Genomic DNA, 22,817 nt, shown 5'->3' with positions numbered 1-22,817 from the left:
AATATAACACTCTGTGCAGCCATTACACAGAATGGGGTCCTCCATCGCCATGCCCATATGGGCCCTTACAACACAGCACTTATACTTACATTCTTGGACCAATTGCACAACATAACAGTAGCAAACCAAATTGGTCATACACAATACATTGTTGTCTGGGACAATGTGTCTTTCCACCGTTCTGCTCTGGTTCAGAACTTGTTTGAGCAACATCCACATTTCACCGTCCTGTATCTTCCACCATACTCTCCATTCCTCAACCCTATAGAGGAGTTTTTCTCAGCATGGCGATGAAAGGTACATGATCTCCGTCTCCAGACTGACATACCCTTAATCCAAGCCATGGAGGAAGCCTGTGACCAGATGGAGGTAGCAGCAATCCAAGGATGGATTTGTCATTAAAGACGTTTCTTTCCAAGGTGTCTTGCTAATGACAACATTACCTGCGATGTTGATGATTCTCTGGCCAGATCCAGCTAGATGAAGAGACAATGTCTAGTGTGTTTTGTTGTTGTTGTTGTGTGTGTTTTTTTTATTTATTTATTATTTTTTTTATATATATATATAACCATAAACTTGCAATACAATTTGAAAAGTGACATGTTATAGTACTATGAATCTCCATGTGGACGTGTTGAGAAATAAATGAGTTTCTTCAGTGTGCAGCGTTGGTCTTGTAGTTTTTGGCGAATTTACTTTTATATTTGTACTTTGTTGATGGTAGCCTACTCTAATCATAGGGAAGTAGAAGTGCTAAAAGTGTTTTAGGTTTATCACAGCAGTGTGTAACTTGTGCAAACAGAGTATAGTAAATGTGAAAATGTGTTTTTCTTATGGTAAAGTGTGGTTTTTAAACAGAAGTGTAAAGTTTTTACAAGAGTGTTTAATTATGCAAAGGATCTGTAGTGTTTTGCTAATTGGGTGTGTGGTTGTGCTAATTGTGTGTACTGTTTTGAAAACACGGGCCCTGTTTTGAAAATCGTGCTTAAGCAATCCAAAAAAACTGTAAACCTGTAATATGATGAAAAGCATTTTATTTGCATATTTAACTGCTGCAGGCGATTAGAGGTTAGGAGGTTCAGTTGGTCTGTAAAGTTATAGATTTGTGGTTTATGGGAAGCAGCAAATTATCAAATGAAACAAATGATGATTTTTACAGCTGAGGGACAGTGGAGACACTTGATCAGGACAGGCGTTTATCAATATGTGTCTGATACTGATAGGGTTAATAATCACACATTCAGCAACCTGCTAAAAAGGGTTTGACGAGAGATAAAGATCAAACTAAGAGCAGAGTGCAGAATAAACCGAAGAAATGAGTCACGTCTTTATTTTAGCTCAGTGTCTGCGTGCTCAATATCACACTGTGCCCTTTTTCTCACTCTCGTGGTTAACAGCTTCCTAGAACTGTTAACAGTGTGCTTCCAACTGCAGGCATGTTGAGATTAACGTTTGACTCGTTTTAAAACACTTTTTAAAATAATTGATTGCAAATTCCATGATAACACTGATTTACTGATATCTTTTAATGGTCTGCTTCTGTTTGTTATTTTTAGGACAGCATTGTCTTTTTTTAAGAGCTAGGAGAGACTTTGCTTCAAGCTGATGTTATTGTCTGTAGAATATCGTGTTGGTTATTCTCAGTGTTTGTATCAGTCATGTGAAAGCTGCATGAAGACACTTTATTCTAAAATTGTGTTAACACTTTATTTTTTTATTTATTTTATTTTATTTTTTATTGTTCTTTTATTTTTAGAAGTCAAGCATGAGGCCAGAGGATGTATCTCAGCATGTTTATTTAGCAATCTACAGAAAGAATCTCAATAAGATGCTGGTTCATCATGGATAGTTCACCAAATAAAAATATATCTGTTACTCAAACTCAAGAGGTTTTAAACGAGTATGAATTTCTTTCTTCTGTTGAACACAAGCTAGGATATTCTGATGAACGCTGGAAAATAAAGCAGTCAATCACATTAATAGAAACTAAGATACTATAGAAGTCCATGGCTGTTTTTCCTCAGTATTCTTAAGAATATCTTGTTTTGTGTTCAACAGAAGATAATGAAATAAGTGGAGGTTGAGTAGATAATGACAGAATTTTAAACTATAAAACAATTACAGTGTGAGTGGATCTGACAGTGATATGACATATTGATCCACTAGGTGGAGCTCCAGCAGGTTTTTATTGCATCAACAGAGGCATTAAAGACTGACAAACATTATTAACTTTACAGACATTAATAAGATAAAAACATCGATGAGAAACCATGAAATAATTTACATTAATAATGTGGCATTGTAGGTTAATGTTAAAATATTTGACCTTTAAAACCACAAATATTCATAAATTCACACAGTACAGTTGAATCAACAGTGGTGTTAACACTTTGAGCAGTACAGAAAGCCCTACCCTCTACTTGATATTGTTTCACTTGGGCAAACATCAATATACAGAAATCTCTGAATACTGAGATCTGAGCAATGTCTGGGTCATGCAGAATTTAAGGGTGAGGTGGGTTGAGGTGGAAGGGATGGGGCAACCATGTAATCATAAATTTAATTACAGAAAGTAATTACAGATTAAATAACATGCAAAGAAGCACAATGTAAAAACATGCATGTACATAATAAGTGTGTTGAACCAAATAATTAGTTTAAATATAAGTACATAATTAGGCCACATAATATAAAACAAAAAAAATGACTTATAAATCTTATCATAATATGTTTAAGCACATTTGTAAAGTATTAGTTTACTTTTTTATAATTTAGTCTCCCCTTTTTCATACTAGATGTAAATTTCCTTTTGTTTCTTGAAAATATGCAGGATTTTTCTCTATATAGAGGACATGTATGGTGCATGTCCCATATGGCAGTGGTTCCCAACCATTTTTTTTTTGCCTGAAACCTTCTTTTTTCCCTAAAAAAATATTGTAACGCCCCCCTCCACATGTAATGATATTATCGCTCATATAATTTTGCAGTAGGTATGTAGAAAAAGGTAGGCATGGAGTTTATTACTACATCTAGATATATATTTATGCACAAATAATAGCCTAATGTAAAATATAAAAGCAAAACATCAGTAGGCCATTTGTATTTGGTACACCTTGCAGTATTGGGTATGAGTCGTCTGCAATTGTCATATTAACAGCCTCATGCATTCGTTAGCAAGAACTTTGTTGCAGATAAAGTAGTGTCTGGGTCAGGGACTCTTTGCTTTGAGAAAATGAAATAAAACCATAGTTCAGGTAACTATCTTGGTGTTTCCAGTATTGCTAGTGCTGCGACCCGAAATGTTTGGAGCTTCCTCACCTGGGTCTAGTATGCTTGGGTCATTAGCATTAGCTGCTGAAGGTAAATCAGAGAATTAATCTTTTTTGCGGTGGACGAATTACAAATTTGCCCATTTTTTGGTCAGCCAGGGGATAAAATGAACTAAGGCAACATGATCATTCTCCTAATTGTCCACTTCTATAAAACTTTTTTTTAAATATGAAGCGACCCCTTACAGTGCTCGCTGAGGCCCGCTTGTGGGCTGGGACCCCCCTGTTGACTTAGTCCCTTTATTCATCAGGGGTTGCCACAGCGGAATAAACAGCCAACTTAGCACATGTTTTAAGCAGATGGTCTTATATATATATGACATGAAGTGCTGTAAAAAAAAAAAAAAAATTGGAAAAACATTTTTTTAAGGTACTTTATGATATGTTGTCATATGGCAACAACTTCCAAAAGTGGATCTACCTGAGAAATATTAAATTTAGAACTTTTCTTATAATTAATAATTTTGTTGTTTGAAATGATTTAATTGGTATTGCAGTATTATAAGCTTTAACAGAACTTATAAATGACACCTTAAACATACTTTACAACAACTCATATTCCAACAGCTTTCATTTATTCCATTATTTTTAACTGAATATTATTAAAAACAAACCTAATATGGTATTATCATGTATACAACATACAGTTAATATAAATATTTCCTCCAGTAATTATTATAACAAATAAATTACAAGTCCAGTATATCCAGATGCATCAAAATAATGTAGCTACTAGCTAACTATGTAGATATATTATACTATATACTATACTACGCCTGTCTTATTTGCCTCTGAGCTAACTTCCCTGAACTGTCTCTATCAAATGTCCAGTCTGAATCATTCTCATGGTCACTAAAACCCATCTCATCCTCATTTTCATCTGCAGGAAGAGCCAGTTCTGTCCTTTTCTTCTTTCACTTACATTAGTTCATAGTGGTGCTCGCTAATAAACTGTTCCCTGTATTGATATCTAAGGTAGTATTGCCATCAAAACTAGATTTTATCCATAATGCAAATGCCATTAACACATGACTAATCAACATTATATTCCTAGCATTCATGTTGTTATTGTTACAACTTAAAAGTTCTCAGCTGACCTTGCTAACCAGCTAACCCATTGCAATATTGCATGTTCCACTATTGCACAGTGTTGCCATTTGGTAACATACATTTGATCAATTTGCAAAACACTAATTAAATAAAAAACTTTTTGAGTTGTGAATATGTCATCATAACTTACTGAAGGCAATGTTTCAGATTTTTTTTTGTGGATCTGACATAATTTGATCCTGTGTTTTTATTGACGTTTACATTTGCATTCAGCAACTACTCACAATGGCGACGCAGTGGTGCAGTAAGAAGTGCTGTTTCCTCACAGCAAGAAGGTCGCTGGGTCGCTGGTTTGAGCCTCGGCTCAGTTGGCGTTTCTGTGTGGAGTTTGCATGTTCTCCCTGCATTCGTGTGGGTTTCCTCCTGGTGCTCCGGTTTCCCCCACAGTCCAAAGACATGCGGTACAGGTGAATTCGGTAGGCTAAATTGTCCGTAGTGTTTGAGTGTATGTGTGAATGAGTGTGTGGATGTTTCCCAGAGATGGGTTGCGGCTGGAAGGGCATTCGCTGCGTAAAAATGTACTGGAAAAGTTGGCGGTTCATTCCACTGTGGCGACCCCAGATTAATAAAGGGACAGAGCCGACAACAAAATTAATGAATCAATAAACTACTCACAATAAACAGAAATTTTCTGTCAGAAATCACGCTACAAAAAAACATAGCATGTCACGTGACTTAACCAAAGCACATCATTGGCTACTATAAGGTCTTCTCTTTCAAACAAAAAAAATTATGTTGATCTTTAAGAAACAGTGGCAGGGAAATTAATATAACTATCATGTTGCCGTATGGTGACACCGTGCAGTAAAGGGGAAATTAATTATAAATTTTGAACCTTCTAAATTCTACAAGTGAGTCTTTTGAATATCATTCTCTTCTAGCAAACTAGTGGTAGAGGGGTGTGGTTAAAAGTATTGGCTGAAATGTTAAAAAAGGAATGACATCATCAGAGGAGGACTGCTACTCTAATCGTGCAAATCAGGATGTTTTGAAGCAACAAAATGAATCTGTGTTTTAGCCAGCTGTTGTTATCTGGGAATAACATACCTTGGAATGTGACCAATCAGAATCAAGTATTCTAGCCGTGTCAAAATTACAGATAATAACTGCTGAATAACACATACTAATAACAAAATATTCATACCCACAGCCCTATTAACTGTCAAGTTTCGCCTTTAATTAAATCATTAATAAACTTTTATAGCCTAGAACAAAAATACTGCTTTGAATACTATTTGCAAGTGTTAAAAAAATGTAAGGCCTACGCCAATCAGAGGGAATGTAGGCCCACAAAGCTTGATTTGTATGCTAAAGTTTAACTCATCAATGCTGTAATAACAGAAATTAGTAACAGATACATGCAAATATTTTTAAATAAAAATGTACAATGTAAACTTGTATGTACACAAAAAGTGAATTGTATCAATTACATATTTTAAATTATTGGCCACTTAATACATAATGGTTCTGTTCTTCAAAGATCTGTATATTATATGTTAAAAACATGGTTGAATGGATAATATTTTTTGTTTTTTCTATGTGCAGGGCTGCACAAATCCAGCCGTGGAGAACAATATACTGCAGAGATTTTATTCAAAAGAAATCTGCACAAATTCATTTAAGAAATCTGCACAAACTAATCATGACTTAGTAACTTGAAATGTCCCAGTTTAAAAATAATTTACAAATTGTTAATCTCAGAATGCATCTATAACTATAATTAATTAAATTTTTGCATTTTAGATGTTGAATGGTAATAATAATCAACAGTACTATAATAATCAACACTGCAATCCCAATTGAATCAAGAAGTGATCAACGTCTTGCAACTCCAGCGTACACCACATCATCAGTCTTTGCAGCCCTCTGAAAGAAAACACAACACGATGTAGACTGTTAATCGGATAGTCTGGGATCAGGCATTTACAGCGGTGAGTGATGTGATTGTGCCATGTATAATGTTTGGCAGCAATATATTAACCATAACTGACGCAGTGTGTGATATGTGCTAAAGTGAATTCTGGCTTAAACATAATAAAATATATAATAATAATAATAATAATAATAATAATAATAATAATAATAATAATGATGATGATGATGATGATGATGATAATAATAATAATAATAATAATAATAATGATGATAATAATAATAATAATAATAATAATAATAATGATAATAATAATAATAATAATAATGATAATAATAATAATAATAATAATAATAATAATAATAATAATAATAATATTTATTATTATTATTATTATTATTATTATTATTATTATTATTATTATTCATTCATTCATTCATTCATTTTCTTTTTGGCTTAGTCTCTTTAATAATCAGGGGTCGCTAGAGCAGAATGCACTGCCAACTTATAAAGCATATGTTTTACACAGCGGATGCCATTTCAGCTGTAACCCAGTACTGGGAAACACCCATACACAATCATTTACACACATACATGACCAATTTAGTATATTCAATTCACCTTTACAGCATGTCTTTCAACTGTGGGGGTAACCGGAGCACCCAGAGGAAACCCACACAAACCCAGGGAGAACATGCAATCTCCACACAGAAATGCTAACTGACCCAACTGGGACTTGAACCAGTGACCTTTTTGCTGTGAGACGACAGTGCTAGTTATTATTATTAATATTATTATGAATACTACTGTAAGATATATTGTAGTATATATTTAGTTAAATGGTGAGTTAAAGTGGTGAATCTGAGTCTTCCGAATTTTGATTTTTAACAACTATTTTTAACAAATTATCACTAATATTCTGAATACTAATAATAAAACTAATAAACCAAACCAATTCTTTTTGAAAATTGGGAATATAACTTAAGAGATTCTTTTAGCCACTCGAATGACTCAAACCAGAAGGTTCTGCTATAAATAGTCAAAAAATAAAAGTGCAGTCATTTCAATTTCAACCTCACAAAATGTACAATTATTGTGATCAAAATGAAAACTATGTCTAAGAAACTCTAATTATGGGTAAATATCATTGAAAATTTTCAAGTTTACTAGCTTTAGATTTGGGAGGGATGCAAAAGGAAAGAAACAATTCTTAATTTAATAATAAAGTTCTTGAAAAAAAAAGAAAACATTATTTCTACTAGTTTGTATTGGATATTTATCTTGGGTTAATATTGATCTTATTATTTTATTAGGTACTTATTTTGAGGGTGAGTCGTGCACAATACTCGAACTCTACATTACACTACTACTTCCACTACTATTAAAACTATTAAAAATAGTTGGAAAAAATTTAACAAACAGCTTAAAACCTCAACATTAGGGTCTAACTGATTTACCAAAGAAAATGTTTTAAGTTAAATGGACACTTCAGTTTGCATGAAACTCTCACATCGAGTTATGTGACGAGTGGACATCACATAATATTTCAATAGAAAAGTATCTCTATTGTTTACACTACAATATCTTGCACTAACTATTTAATATATTACATTCTGTAATATTTTTATTTTATGTTTTGTTTCATTCCATTTTTGTACTTGCGTCATGGTGCATGGCACAGTGGGTAGCACAATCACCTCACAGCAAGAAGGTCACTGGTTTGATCCCCAGCCGGGTCAGTTGACATTTCTATGTGGAATTTGCATGTTCTCCCTGTGATCGCGTGGGTTTCCTCCGGGTGCTATGGTTTACCCCACAGCCCAAAGACATAGGTCAATTGAATAAGCTAAATTGTTCTAAGTGTATGAGTGTGAATAAGAGTGTATGGGTGTTTCCTAGTGTTGTGGTTATGCATGCCAAAAACAAACTGTGAGCTGTGAAACAGTCTTACATTTGTTTCAGAGCAATGATAATAAAAAAACTATTCTATTTTATATCGTATTGCCTCTAAACTATGTTCTTGAGACATGATTTAACCTATCAAGAGTAGAAAATCATTCAAATAAACATGCTGCTTTTATAAATATCTATTTTTGTGATGATGCAAATGTAAAACATTAAATACAACTGTCTCACAGCTTAAATTAAACATACAAACACACACACACACACGGGGACCAAAATATTGTCCCTTCATCTCGGCATACTTGTGGTGACAAGTGTTCCTCACTGGCCCACAATGAAAGGAATACAGAACACACACACCCTCCCAAAACACATAAAATATACAGAAATAAAGGATTTTACTGTTTTTCTTTGAGGTTTTCTGTAGAATGTTGGATCGGCATAAGTAATCTCTGTTTTTCGGGTCTGAACTGTTTGAAAACAAACAAAACTCTCAATGAAATGACGTTTGAGCACTGTTTTACATGTATACAGTACATATGTATATATATAATGTAGGTAACAGTAGGTAAAATATTTGCCTTCTTGGTTTGTATTTTTGCGTTTTCTCCAGATGCAGAAGATCACAATGGCAGCTAAAATCAGCAGGGAAACACCAGCGGCAGAAATGATCAACATTTCCAGAAGTGAGACATCTAGAAAATGGGATGGAGAGCTTCTTTAGTAAGAGCAAATCGCGTATGAATGAAGAATTAAACATTATTAAATATGTACCTGAACATGGCTGACAGAGATCAGTGTTGCTAAGTTGTGTGGTCTCATTGCTGATGGGATTCTTCACCTCACAGCTGTAGGAATCATCTAGACAGTCAATCTCCAGAGGTAGAGAGAGACTGGTGCTGAGATCAGACACACTGATGCTGGACAATACACTGTTTCCTTTGTACCAGGAGAGACTCCCAGCACTCACGTTCACCACTGAACACACCACTGAACAATACTGCTCTGATGAAGAGTTACTGATGATAGGAGTAGGCAGACGAGCTGGAAAAGAGAATGCAATGCATTAACAGAATCTCCTTTCATATACAGATTTTTCCATAAAAAATACCCGTAAACTGCCGCAAATACAGTACATGCGTCAACAAATGTGCTCTTTTTAAAAAAAAAGAAATATAGACAAAATTCAGTTGATTAATTCAGAATGAGGGGCTGGATGTTACCAGTGAATTGCTGATATTGCTCACTGTGTGTGAACATATTTTAGAATTTTAGAATTTTTTAAATTGCTAAAACTCATTCCAGTAATTTTATAGCAATATCCATGTGTGAAAGGGGTGTAAAAGGGGTGATTAAGTAAGAGGGATGTTTTATTTGTTAGTATTTTATGTTGTTGAGATCACGCACACAATCAGTTTTGATCTGGAGTGCTTTATCAACATTTCACACTTAGATTGTTTGGCATGCTGTCCCGGCAGAGAGCCCTGGACTAAAGGTCTAATAATTTTGACCTTAAAATTCTTTTTAAAAAATTAAAAACTGCTTTTATTTTAGCTGAAATAAGACAAATAAGACTTTCCACAGAAGAAAAAATATTATCAGACATACTGTGAAAATTTCCTTGCTTTGTTAAACATAGAAATATATAAAAAAAAAAGAAAAATATCAAAGAGGGGTTAATAATTCAGATTTTAACTGTATCCCAAAACAAGGGATGAGATAAGGTAAAAAGTACAAACATTTTTCATTTATTTATTTAAATAATATAAAAAACTGAATAATTCATTAGGCAAGACACCTTTTGAATCAGAATTCTGTATGGGTTGCCTTTTGAATGAAGACAGAAACAAAAAAGAAATCAAATAAATGTCGACAAGGGGGAGAGAAAATGATCAGAAAATTTTAATTCCGTAAATGAGCTAACCCTTTAATTATTAGATAAAGTTACTCGCATAGAAAATGCAAGAAAAAACAAAACAAAAACATAAAATCTCCAACTGTCAAACTCAATATTTTAGATATGATGGAAATGGCCATAACTTTTCAGAAAAAAAAAAATGGCTGAATATTCATGATTTGTTCTTTTAGATTTGTTTATGTTCATTTAGCTTTAGTCATTGTAAGTTAGTTATTTTAATTGCAATGTCAGCATTTAGAGTTATGTCATGATAAAAACTAATTACTGCAACACTATGGTTTAACTCTTTTCTTTTAATTCTAAAATCTAAATTCTGGTAATTTTTAAAATTTGATAAAATCTTTTTGTGTAGAAATTAAACTGCAAGGTGAGTAAAAAAAATGTTAACTCACCATAGACAGTGAAGTTGAAAGTGTTGAGTAGCGTGGTAGAGCTGCTGCTGGTCACTGTATAAAGTCCAGAGTCTGAGATTCTGCTGTTTGTGATGGTCAGAGATCCAGTCTGACTGTCCAGCTTCAGTCTGTCTCTGATTCTCTCGTCAGGATAAGACGTTTTCCTCTTCTCGTCCTTTGTGTAGATTGTTGCTAAGAGAATTTCTCCAAGCCTCCACATTATCACATCGCTGCTCTGTATTTCAGTAAGAGACGATTCTAGAGTGACCGAATCTCCTTCAGTGACCGACACCGACTTCACTCCAGCACCACACACACCTAATCAACACACACAAACAGGTACTCAGGGAACACTTTGACACATCTTCATTTCAAGTGTCATGGTAAAAAAAAATGTTTACTAAGTAAATTAGATAAAACTTACCAACCAAAATCCAGGAGCATAATGAGAGGAAAATAAACATTTTCTTGACCAAAAACTTTAAGAAGAGTGATAATAATCAGATCTTGACAACTGAAAATGTCAAATATTCTGGTGTGCAGTGAAGAGACTCTGTGAATGATCTCCTCGAATGGCACCGCCCTTTACTGATTGCTTGTCTTAAATCAGCACACTTTGAGCTATACTGAATGAGTATGTGAATCTATAAAAAAATAAATAAATAAAGAGCTTTTAATTATAATAATGTTAATAATATGTGTGGGTGTCTTCATTTATTTTATTTGTTTATTGTTCTTGTATTTTTATTTATTGGTGCTTTATTTTGGCAGAATATCACAAAGAAAAAAAACTTCTATTTCAATGAAAAATATTTCCATAATAAATTTGGGAAGAAGATTGACAAATTTTGCATTTCAAGCATGATTGTTTGTAAACTATTGCGGTACTTCTGTGGCATTGTTTGAGACTATTTGCATTGAGGGCAAAAATAAAAAAAACACTATAATTTAGGTTAGTATTTTAATTTTTCAGAAAACTTTTCTAAATCAGAATCAACATTGTTTACAGTCATGCCTGCTAATAATGAAAACAAATTTAATAAAATAAAAAACACTCATCCCATTAATATAAAAAAAATAAAATAAAAAATTTCAAGAATGCATTATCGAGGATTATTTTGCCCATAACTTGAATTTTGTAGCTTTTCTGCTTCAAACTTCAATGCAGATCTTGTGTGCATCCGTCAATCAAAAGAACTAAGAAACTGATTCCATTTTAGTGAAATTGGTTAATGACTACAATACCCCCGGGGTGTGCAGTATATGCAAGTCTTCAATAATCACTAAATTAGGTCTGTCTGTGTGGGAGGAGCTACTGCATGAGTTTATTCAAACTCACATCAGATTTTTCCTAAACTGCGTCGGGACGGACCAGCAGCTCATTCAACAGTACAAACAGCTCATTATTAGTAGCATTTCTCATGTTAAACTGTTCAGAGAACAGCTAAAGAAGATGTTTAGCACAATTATCTTCATCTGTTTGTGTTCATGGAGTCTGGCCGGTAAGTATTGTCATTATTATTATTATCATTATTATTATTATTATTATTATTATTATTATTATTGTTGTCATTCTGTAACTTATAAATTCCATCATTAAATTTGTCTGCAATGAAGGTTTATCATAAACATACTCAAATACAACTTTTCAAACTAAAAAGTTTTAAATTGAGCATGAAAAAAAGACATGAGAGGAATATAAAATATTAATATAATATCATATCATATCATACAATCTTTACAAAAGTATACATTTAATATTTAACCTCAAATTCTGGTAAATCTCCTAAATCTGAGTACCTGTTTGTGTGTGTTGATCAGGTGTGTGTGGTGCTGGAGTGAAGTCGTTGTCGGTCACTGAAGGAGATACGGTCACTCTAGAATCGTCTCTTACTGAAATACAGAGCAGCGATGTGATAATGTGGAGGTTTGGAGAAATTCTCTTAGCAACAATCATCATAAAGGACGAGAAGAGGAAAACGTCTTATCCTGACGAGAGAATCAGAGACAGACTGAAGCTGGACAGTCAGACTGGATCTCTGACCATCACAAACAGCAGAATCTCAGACTCTGGACTTTATACAGTGACCAGCAGCAGCTCTACCACGCTACTCAGAACATTCAGCCTCACTGTCTATCGTGAGTAGAGAAATACTTACACTGCTATATAGACATTTATTGAGTCTATTGTAAAAGGGATAAATGATTTAGCAATGACTCACAGATTCATTTGTGCATTGATATAATTAAATTAAATGTAAATATTTTTTTAATTATCAACATTTCATAATATTTACATCTCGTAAATCAGTTTGAAATATTACAGCACTCTTACTTACTAAATTATGATATTTTTTCCAATATTGACCAGCTCGTCTGCCGGCACCTGTCATCATGAGTAAATGTTCATCATCATCATTCTCACAGTATAAACGTTCAGTGGTGTGTTTAGTGGTAAATGTGAGCGCTGTGAGTCTCTCCTGGTACAAAGGAAACAGTTTATTGTCCAGCATCAGTGTGTCTGATCTCAGCATCAGTCTCTCTCTACCTCTGGAGGTGGAATATCAAGATAACAACACCATCAGCTGTGTGATCAACAACACCATCAGCAACCAGACCACACAACTGGACACTGACACACTCTGCCAGCTGTGTGAAGGTACTGTAGAAGACACTTTATTTTTTTAAACAAAGTAAATAAATATAAACATTGCTATTTTTTCTCTATTATTAGGCAGCATCTGCTGTTGTGGTTTTACTGAAGCCGTGATTCGATTGGCTCTCTCTGCTGTGATGGGTGTGGCTACTGTTGCAGTACTGGTCTATGACATCAGATCCAGAAGAGAGCGCATTTCTCCTTCAGACTCTGATTATCAGAACGTCATAGATGTTCTTGAATAACCGTATTTTACTTTACACATTATTGTGCAAATTGTATAAACAAATGTCATTTATGTCATTATGATCTAATTTTATATATTAATTAATTTTCTTTTCGGCTTAGTTTGTTTATTAATCTGGAGTCACCACAGTGAAATGAACCGCCAACTTATCCAGCATATGTTTTATGTAGCGGATGCCCTTCCAGCTGCAATCCATCACTGGAAAACACATACACACTCTTTCACACACACTCATACACTATGGTCAATGTTAGCATACCCATTTCACCTATACCACATGTCTTTAGACTTGTGGGAGAAACCGGAGCACCCAGATGAAACCCACACAAACACGGGGAGAACATGCAAACTTCACACAAAAATGCCAGCTGACCCAGCCGAGGCTCAAATCAGTGACCTTCTTGCTGTGGAGGCAAACGTGCTACCCACTGTGCCACCGCGTCACCTTAATTTTATATAAAACTATCTAATATATATAATCTATAATATATGTTATTTGTTATAATATGCAAATGTCAATTTTATTAATATAGCACTATTTAACACAACCAAACATTGACCAATGTGCTGCACAATACAAATCACAAAAAGTAAGATATAAAATTACAGCTGAAAACACACAATTCTTACTAATAAAATGCCAAATCAAAAAAAGTAAGTTTTTAACCTAGATTTAAAAAAAAGACAGAGATGATATAGATCTAATGCAGAAGGGCAAAGCATTCCACGAGGTAGAACCAGCTACTGCAAAAGCACAGTCACCCCTGCAATTCAGCCTCGACTTAGGGATGCTTTATAATTTCTGGTTTAATGACCGAAAAGACCAATCAGGATGATTTTTAGTCAACAGATCTGACAGGTAAGAAGGAGCCAAGCCATTTAGAGATTTAAGAACCAGAATAATAATTTTAAAAATCAACACGATAATGCACAGGTCACCAGTGGAAAGAGTGTAACACTTGTGTGATGTAGTCATGTGTTTTGGTACTCGTTAAAAGCCTTACAGCAGCATTTTGAACTAACTGTAAAAAGGATAAAGCTGTCTGACTCATCCCAAAAAGTGATACAGAAACAGTGTACATTTTTGTATTCATTTCTTCTATTGTTTGTATATATCTTTTACTATACAAGTTTCTGCCATTAAAAAAAGTATTGCAATAAAGCCCTGTGATTTCTGTAACTTTTAAGTGTGTATGTGCATGTGTGTACCTTGTATTCCTTATTTTGAGGCTGGTGACATCACTATGAGTGGTAGAGCTAGGGGTGGGGCTAGGTGAGAGAATTCAAAAGCATTGAATTGAATGCAGCTCAGATTTCACAGCACCAAGGGCCTCATGCATCAATGCTGCGTACGCACAAAAACTTTGCGTACGCCAGATTTCACAACACAGATAACAGTTTTTCTCTGCTCCACCTCCAAAAGGAGCCCCTCCAATTCATATTTACAAGTTTCTCTTCTTGCTTGCTTTTGCCATGGCTTTTTGCTTTAGTTTTGCCGAAGTGGAGTCATTACAATATTTATTAGAGGGAGGAGGCAGAGAGGGATTTTGAGCTTGTGCAAGTGCGCTCAATTTCAAGTTAATTCGCATGTACAAAGATAATAGGTGTGGGATTCTGCATACGCAGTGTTTTATACATCTGAATTTTTTACTGCGTACGCAGATTTACAGCTTTGTGCATACGCAATGTTTTAGTATGAATTCAACGCAAGTTTTCGTACATGAGGCCCCAGGTCTGCAGACCCCTCTCACAAAAGGTGCTTGTTAGCTGATGATTGATTATAAAGCTTATTTGGCATGCTGTCCCGGAAGAGAGCCCTAAGCTCATAAGATCCTCGAGCCCGGGGCTCCCTTTCATTTTAAAGGACAAGAGGGGAGTTTGAGCTCAGTTAAACTTATTCCTGTTATCTGCACTTGCTGCTATTGCACTGCTGGTTAGACCTAAACTGCATTTCGTTGCATTGTACTTGTACATGTGTAATGACAATAAAGTTGAATCTAATCTAATCTAAAAAAAAAAACTGCCTTGGTTTAGTTATGGCTTATGCCGAATTATAGGGATTGCTATGGAGAGATAAACTGCTGACTGAAACATGGATCCTGACTAAGAGCTCATCTACTGTGCCAAATTTGGTTTAGTCAATTAACATTAATTCACATGTCTTTGGACTGTGCAGGAAAACAGAGAACACGGGGGAAACCCACGCGAACATGGGGAGAACATGCAAACAGAAAATGTTAACAGAAATGTTAACTGGCCTGGTTAGGACTTGAACCAGTAACATTCCTGCTGTGAGGCAACAGTGCTAACTACTGAGCCGCCGTTCTGCCCTATCTAGGAAAAGGGAGCAGGAGGAGGGCATGTAAGCATACTTACAGAGTTATTATTCATATTAAAACCGAAAAAGCCTTCAATGCTTAATGATAAATTGATGTTCAATAGCTCAGGGTGTTTGCCAATTATTGTTGATATGTCTTATTTTATAGTGTTTTTAAAAGGGCAATTTTCCCTAATTATTATTTTTTCCTTATTTTTTAACAAGGACAAAGGACTATCAAAAAACTGCTCCAGAATCAGCTACATGGATAAATTTCTTCTGCAGTAAATACAAATACAAACCACATAAAAGCAAGAAAGCAATATCATAATAAAATAAATTACATCAAAATGCAAATTATAAACCTCCCAATTATTGGTCACACACCTAATCCATTATTACTATTTCAAATCCAGCTTGACACCAATGTTCACATTTTTGACAATCTCATGAATCACATGTTTGGGGGTCCAGCACGCACAGCTCATGTCCTCATTGCAAGAGCATGTCTGTTGCGCAACTGAGGTCGCAGCTCACTCTTGCAAAAATGGCACACCACCGCTACTGCTCCCTGCAAGTCAGTTAGCACTCAGGCAGGCCTGAGGTTTACAGTGAGGGGCTTATGCGTCACCTTTAGGCTTGCAGAGCCCACACTCCTCTGCAGTGCGCTTCGTTTAAGCTTCGGACATGTATGATGGTTCATCCTCTGAGATGGCTGCTGCGCTCATGCTCAATGACACTGGGGACCAGAAGTTCACCGTGGCATCTGAGGGTTCGGACTGTCATTCTCCGGTGACAGTCCAAACCCTCTGCTGCCCATCGAGACTGTGAGTGAGGGCTTGGACTTGAAGTCAGACATGCTGGCTGTGCAATTCGTTGCGGCAGGAGATGGCTTGTCTCCCAGTTCCACTGTCGGACTGACCAGATGGGTGGTACGTTGGGGCTAACAAGAGGTGCAAACACTCTAAGCCCTAACCTTTCTCTGCCCAATCCTTGTGCGCTTTCACCCTCACCATCCTTGATGGCAGAGCGGCCAGGGGTTATAAAGCTATCCCCCAGGTGGAGCATGCTATTGTGACCTGGAGGGGTCAGCCGAAGCTCCTGTCCAATGCTTGTAGGTTATTTACACCATTAGGTCCAGTAAGAGGACCATGAAGCATCCCTGAGACTGGCCACTTGATGCCACGTGTGTGAGTTCTGCCAGCCTTTTTACCACTGCCCAGCCCGTCAATGTGGCTCATTTAGACAATCAGACTAGGTTATGCAATTCAGTTCACCAATTGGCCTCCTAAGTCATAAGTATGTAATAATATTAGGTCTAAGGTATGATTCTGCTGAAGAGTAGGCCCTGAGACATACTTTTTTAATCCAGAAATTGATTTCACGAGTTCACACTTAGAAGATGACTGATTGTAAATCGTGTTTGGCATGCTGTCCCAGGAGAGAGCCTTGAGCTCATATAAGATAATTGAACCCAGGGCTCCCTCCCGTTTGCAGGGTGAGAGGGGAGTTTGAGCTCAGGCAGATCTTGAAAACTTTCCTGCTGTTTGAAGCTAGATAGCAATTATGGATTGTTATGAAGATATAACTACTTACTAGGAGCATTTTGATTTGGATTAGTTTTTGGATGGTTGGAGGAAACCGGTGGGGTAAACCCACGCGAGCACAGGGAGAACATGTGAACTCCACACAGAAATGTTGACTGGCTTGGTAAGGATTAGAACCAGTGATGTTCTTGCTGTGGGGAAACAGTGATAACCGCTGGAGAATTACAGGAGGAAGGGGGAATTCTTCAAAACGAAGATGACTATGGTATGGAACTATAGCTTATTGATGGAGACTTAGGTAACGTCTGATTGGTGAATCATAACATGGTGTGGGTTCAGCCGTGAGCAATCATAAGAACATGATCCCCTCAAAATTAGTTTATAAATAAACTTCATAAAGCGAATGTTTAGGGTGAGGGAGAAGAGGCGAGGACTCAATCACAGAAAAAAATACTTTATTATCATATAAAAAGAAACAAAAACAAACACAAACTGTCCCAAAATGGAAAACAGAAACAAGACTTAAACTACATTTATCTAAACTGGACTTGGCTTCACAATAAAGAATAGCTCAGCTTGGGTACTCAAGAGATCAGCATAAGATAGAGAACACTGGGACTAGAATAATAATAAAAAGACAGCAAATAAATAGACAGCAAAAAATGAAAGAACAAGCAGGTGAACAGAATTAGCTAATAATGGGATAACAAGATGGGAGGAACAAGACAATAGAAAGGAGAGCACTTTAGACAAACAGACTAAAGCCCCAGTCACACTGCACTTTACTCCCCATAGACTTCCATTCATTCGCATGTGAATACAATATGACAGACCCGAAACGCAAGCTTATGCAACAAGTTTCGCAGTTCGCTTGGTGAACTCAAAGCATGACCTCTCTGGACAGAAATTTAAAATATGGACCAATCACTGGACACTTTTAAATGTCTAATCATCTTGTTAATCCCACCTTTTTGCAGTGCCATACTACAAAATTTTGCATGCTCAAACTCTAGTGTGAATGCGGCATTACACAGGCCATGTGTTCGCATCAATCAGGACTAGAACACACAGCCAGGGAAAGCACTCTGCAATATACTTTAATAATGCAGTTTTTTCGTGTCCAAAAAAACTGCACTTTCCAGAAGTTAACTAAAACTGCAGTATTCCTTTAAAAAAACTGCAGTAATTTTTGTAAGGGTAAATCAAAAAGGTCCTTTAAAAAGAAACTTGGTAAACAAGAAAATAAACCTTGACTAGCCAACAACAGTGGACAATCTGACAGTGACAGATCTAATAATTGCAAGGTAGAAGACGAGTGAATGGCTTACACCGTAGTAGAGAAAAACATTTCTCAAGTTCTGCAGTAGGTTCCATCTGAAACTGATCAGGATTTATCATTGAGTTAAGAAAGGGTTTAGATGGTATTTAAGGCCAGATAAGGAGGCATATAAAAAATGAACAGTGGTTCACTTTGCCTTAAATGTGACCAATGGACATTCATGCTATTCAAGACATTTATCATGAAGATGGTTCCAATTACTTACCCATCACTGCACATCTATTTTATAATTTATTTTATTTTATCTAGCTTTTTAATCTCCATCTATATATCGCTTTCATTCAGGTTTCTTCCTTCTAACAATATACAATATATCCACTGGTAGGGGACGCAGTGGCTCAGTAAGTATTGCTGTTGCCTCAAAGCAAAAAGGTCGCTGGTTCGAGCCTTGACTGGGTCAGTTGGCGTTACTGTGTGGAGTTTGCATGTTCTCCCTGCATTCATGTGGGTGTCCTCTGTGTGCTCCGGTTTCCCCCACAGTCCAAAGACATGCAGTACAGGTGAATTGGGTAGGCTAAGACCTTGAAATCAATTCTAAAATGAACAGGGGCCAATGGAGAGAAGCTAAAATGGGGATAATTTGTTCCCACTTTCTTGTTTCCTTTAACAAATGAGCTGCAGGATTCTGAACCTTCTGAAGTCTGATGAGGGGAGAGTGGTCTGGCTGCAGACGTGGTGCAGTGCAATCTGAGCTGCATCCAATGCTTTTTAATGGGCTCACCTAACCCCACCCCTAACTCTACAGTTAGGATTTAATATTTAGCCATGTTTTAACAAGTGGTCTAGATTTAGATGTCAGTTAGAAAAGAAAATTCTTTAATAGAAAGCCTCTTAACCAAAAAAAAAATGCTTTTCTAGAGTTTTTGTTTTAATTCTAATCCAAATATTCTAAAATCAAGAAGCATTTTCTAGACAATAAACAATATTCTTTCATTTTCAGAAAAAGTTATTCGTAAAATTGTATTTTGATTTTGATTTTCTTTAACCAAGCAAAATAATCAACCTATCGGATAAAAAAAATTATCTTGTTTTGCTTTGAAGTAATATTATTTTGCTTACTGCATTGACATATTATTTTGTTTGTTTCAAAGGAAAACCCAATAAACTTTGACATCATTTCTGAAAACAAGACAATATTTTTGCTTTTCTAGATGCTTTTGATTAAAGATTTGTACTAAAAACAAGGCAAAAACTTGAAGTAAGAAAAGCTTTTTTTTGCATTGATTTTATGTACTCAGTTCCCATTTCCTCCACCCCAATGAGATTCTCAGCATTCAGAGGTATATGTGTCATCTGCAATGATACAGTTAACTAATTCCTATCTAATTTTGGGGTATTTGGGATACAGAAAGTTGATAGGTTGAGTCTTTAGACAGAATGAATTTGATCAGTGTCTCATGGCGACTCCAGCATACACCACATCCTCCTCATCTGCAACTCTCTGAAACAAACATGAATTCATGTCATACAGTAGATTCGTTTATCAAAAGCATTACTGACCATTTATTAAACTAAAACATCCATTATAGTGCTGTTTATTTTCATTATTCACACATATATCATCAACTATACACACAAGTACATCTGATTTACTGCTGAAATAAATACACACTGTACATAAAATAAATGATCATACCTTCTTTTGTGCTTTTCTTTTGTAGAATGTCGGATCAGCGTATGTTATTTCTTCACCACTCTGGACTGCTTCAACTAATGACAGGTGTGCAAACAATAATAATAATAATAATAATAATAATAATAATAATAATAATAATAATAATAATAATAAATAAATAAAAATAAATAAATAAGAAAACTGAAAAAAAAGTTTGGTAATTACATTTGCATGTTCTTTAGTGTCAATAAGAGGTATATTTATGCAGATGTATAACTATAGGTAACACTTGCCTTCTTGATCTGTTTTTCTTCGTTTCCTGCAGATCCAGAAGACCATAGAAACAACAAACAAAAGTCCTCCAGCAGAGGGCAGCATTGTGTGCAATAAAGGAAGTCCATGATCTATAATTGACCAAATGTTGTATTAATGTGATGTTATTTACTACAGCAAATATTAAATCAAATCAGCACAATATGACTTAATAGATCAATTTTATTATATAAACAACATATGTCAGTATATAGAACAAAGTGCTGTACCTGGACAAGGTTGACAGAGTGTGACAATGTCCAGATGTGTGGTCTGGTTGCTGATGGTGTTGTTGATCGCACAGCTGTAGGTGTTTTTATCCTGATATTCCAACTCCAGAGGTAGAGAGAGACTGATGCTGAGATCAGACACACTGATGCTGGACAATACACTGCTTCCTTTGTACCAAGCGAGACTCCCAGCACTCACATTCACCACTAAACACAGCACTGAACAATACTGCACTGATGAAGATGAGGAAGAAGATAAACAGTTTCTGATGATGTTAGGAGCAAACAGACGAGCTGGAAGACACCAGAGATTAAATATAAATAAGGATAATCAAAGATATGCTAATGAGAAAAACACTGACTAAAAATAAAACTTGAAACATCATGAGACAGAAAAAAAATATATATATATATATTGTTTTAAAAGGCTATCATTGAAAAAGTGTGAATACAATACAAAGTAGATTATTATGTGGGTTATTATATTTTAATTTAATATCATATTATTTTGCAAGAAATATGAAAATGCTGTGCAGTGAATGCCTAAGATAACAAAAATTCTAACAATGCAATGTGTAAGACATCATTGCTATATAAAATAATTTTCTTTAGGCTTAATAGCTAAATTAAACATAGAAGAGACCTTTTAAATATAGTATATTTCTCTACTCACGATAGACAGTGAGGCTGAATGTTCTGAGTAGCGTGGTAGAGCTGCTGCTGGTCACTGTATAAAGTCCAGAGTCTGAGATTCTGCTGTTTGTGATGGTCAGAGATCCAGTCTGACTGTCCAGCTTCAGTCTGTCTCTGATTCTCTCGTCAGGATAAGACGTTTTCCTCTTCTCGTCCTTTGTGTAGATTGTTGCTAAGAGAATTTCTCCAAACCTCCACATTATCACATCGCTGCTCTGTATTTCAGTAAGAGACGATTCTAGAGTGACCGAATCTCCTTCAGTGACCGACACCGACTTCACTTCAGCACCACACACACCTGATCGACACACACGGTAGGGCCTACTCTTATCTGCAGATTTACCACAGTTTTTAGGTTTTTAAAATGGTTTCATGTTTTAGCGCAATTTTATTGTTCTTAATATTAATAGAAGAAAAAGAAATAGGCTACAAAACATTATTTGTTACTTAAGATTTAAGTAGGATATGCATAGGACAATTGATTTTACAAAAAAATTAAGCCACGTAAATAACGACTACTTACCAGGCGGACTCCATATACATGTCGAGTTTTTTTTTTTTTTCTAAACGAAGCAAACCGTTGCTAATGTTTAAAAGGATCACAAGAGGTGTTATTATAAACATTTGACATTTGAAAATAACAGCAGGCTGACAACAAGAATGAAGCCTTGTCCGTCAAACTAGTTAGACACTCGTCAAGAAGCGCCTCCCTTTGTCTGTAAGATAAAAAAAAAGTTTGAAAAACGGATTCCACGCAGATAGAATATCTTGACGGTCTTGATTAACAAGGTTTTGTTTATTGAATTGTTGTTTGTTATAGCATATGAAAACACACAATTATTTTAGAGTAAATGACTATAAAACATTAGTAAATGTCCCGTGGTTAAAACGTAAAGGTTTTTGAACCGTAAATTGAACCATAGTAAATTGCAGCGTGTTATTTGTGTAATTCTCGCTGCAAAAAATGCTTCTTACTTAGATTTTTTTGTCTTTTTTAGTCCAAATATCTAAAAATTCTTAAATCAAGAATCATTTTCTAGACAAGCAAAAGATAATGTCTTGTTTTAAGAAATAATATGCCAAAATGAAGTGAGTCTTTCTTTAAATCAAGCAAATATCTGCCAATGGGGTAATCAAAATAATCTTATCACAAATCGAAAAACAAGATTATTTTGCCTACCCCATTGGCAGATTATTTTGCTTGTTTTAAGGAAAAACTCTCTTCATTTTTGGCATATTTCTTAAAACAAGATATGTTTTGTTATAAATATGTTTTGCTTGTCTAGAAAATACTTCTTGATTCAAGAATGTGTAAATATTTGGACTAGAAACAA

At 35.3% G+C, this 22,817-nt stretch overlaps 3 protein-coding genes across 5 annotated transcripts in view; 2 read left to right on the top strand and 1 right to left on the bottom strand.

The window, feature by feature from the left end:
• LOC103908669 (cell adhesion molecule CEACAM3) overlaps positions 1-22,817 on the top strand; it is a 132,207-nt gene that overhangs the window by 61,407 nt on the left and 47,983 nt on the right. The gene's annotated exons all lie outside the window — the stretch shown is intronic.
• LOC101884194 (uncharacterized) lies at positions 1,780-22,223 on the bottom strand. Of its 3 annotated transcripts, XM_087303799.1 has the most exons (7): positions 22,007-22,187; positions 10,952-11,171; positions 10,528-10,845; positions 8,992-9,261; positions 8,799-8,912; positions 8,620-8,687; positions 1,780-6,305 (listed from the first exon to the last, which is right to left on the bottom strand). In XM_087303799.1, the coding sequence occupies exons 2-7, from the start codon at positions 10,989-10,991 to the stop codon at positions 6,255-6,257; spliced, it is 861 nt and encodes a 286-aa protein (XP_087159925.1). In that variant the 5' UTR covers positions 10,992-11,171; positions 22,007-22,187; the 3' UTR covers positions 1,780-6,254. The 3 variants fall into 3 exon arrangements, with proteins under 3 accessions (XP_087159925.1, XP_087159927.1, XP_087159926.1); XM_087303801.1 differs by lacking the exons at positions 1,780-6,305; positions 8,620-8,687; positions 8,799-8,912; ... (1 more) ...; positions 10,528-10,845; positions 10,952-11,171 and adding exons at positions 17,731-20,074; positions 20,270-20,343; positions 20,542-20,652; positions 20,791-21,084; positions 21,464-21,814 and having other exon boundaries at positions 22,007-22,223; XM_087303800.1 differs by lacking the exons at positions 1,780-6,305; positions 8,620-8,687; positions 8,799-8,912; ... (1 more) ...; positions 10,528-10,845; positions 10,952-11,171 and adding exons at positions 17,731-20,074; positions 20,270-20,343; positions 20,542-20,652; positions 20,791-21,084; positions 21,464-21,781 and having other exon boundaries at positions 22,007-22,201.
• LOC147838385 (uncharacterized) lies at positions 11,897-13,577 on the top strand. The gene is made up of 4 exons (XM_087303817.1): positions 11,897-12,029; positions 12,349-12,666; positions 12,899-13,186; positions 13,262-13,577. The coding sequence occupies exons 1-4, from the start codon at positions 11,981-11,983 to the stop codon at positions 13,426-13,428; spliced, it is 822 nt and encodes a 273-aa protein (XP_087159943.1). The 5' UTR covers positions 11,897-11,980; the 3' UTR covers positions 13,429-13,577.

This window comes from Danio rerio, chromosome 22 (assembly GCF_052040795.2).
Source record: "Danio rerio strain M-AB ecotype USA chromosome 22, GRCz13ab, whole genome shotgun sequence".
In the NCBI taxonomy this organism is placed as follows: Eukaryota; Metazoa; Chordata; class Actinopteri; order Cypriniformes; family Danionidae; genus Danio; species Danio rerio.
The sequence above is the reverse complement of the archived record's forward strand: the minus strand, read 5'-3'. Positions and strand labels throughout refer to the sequence as shown.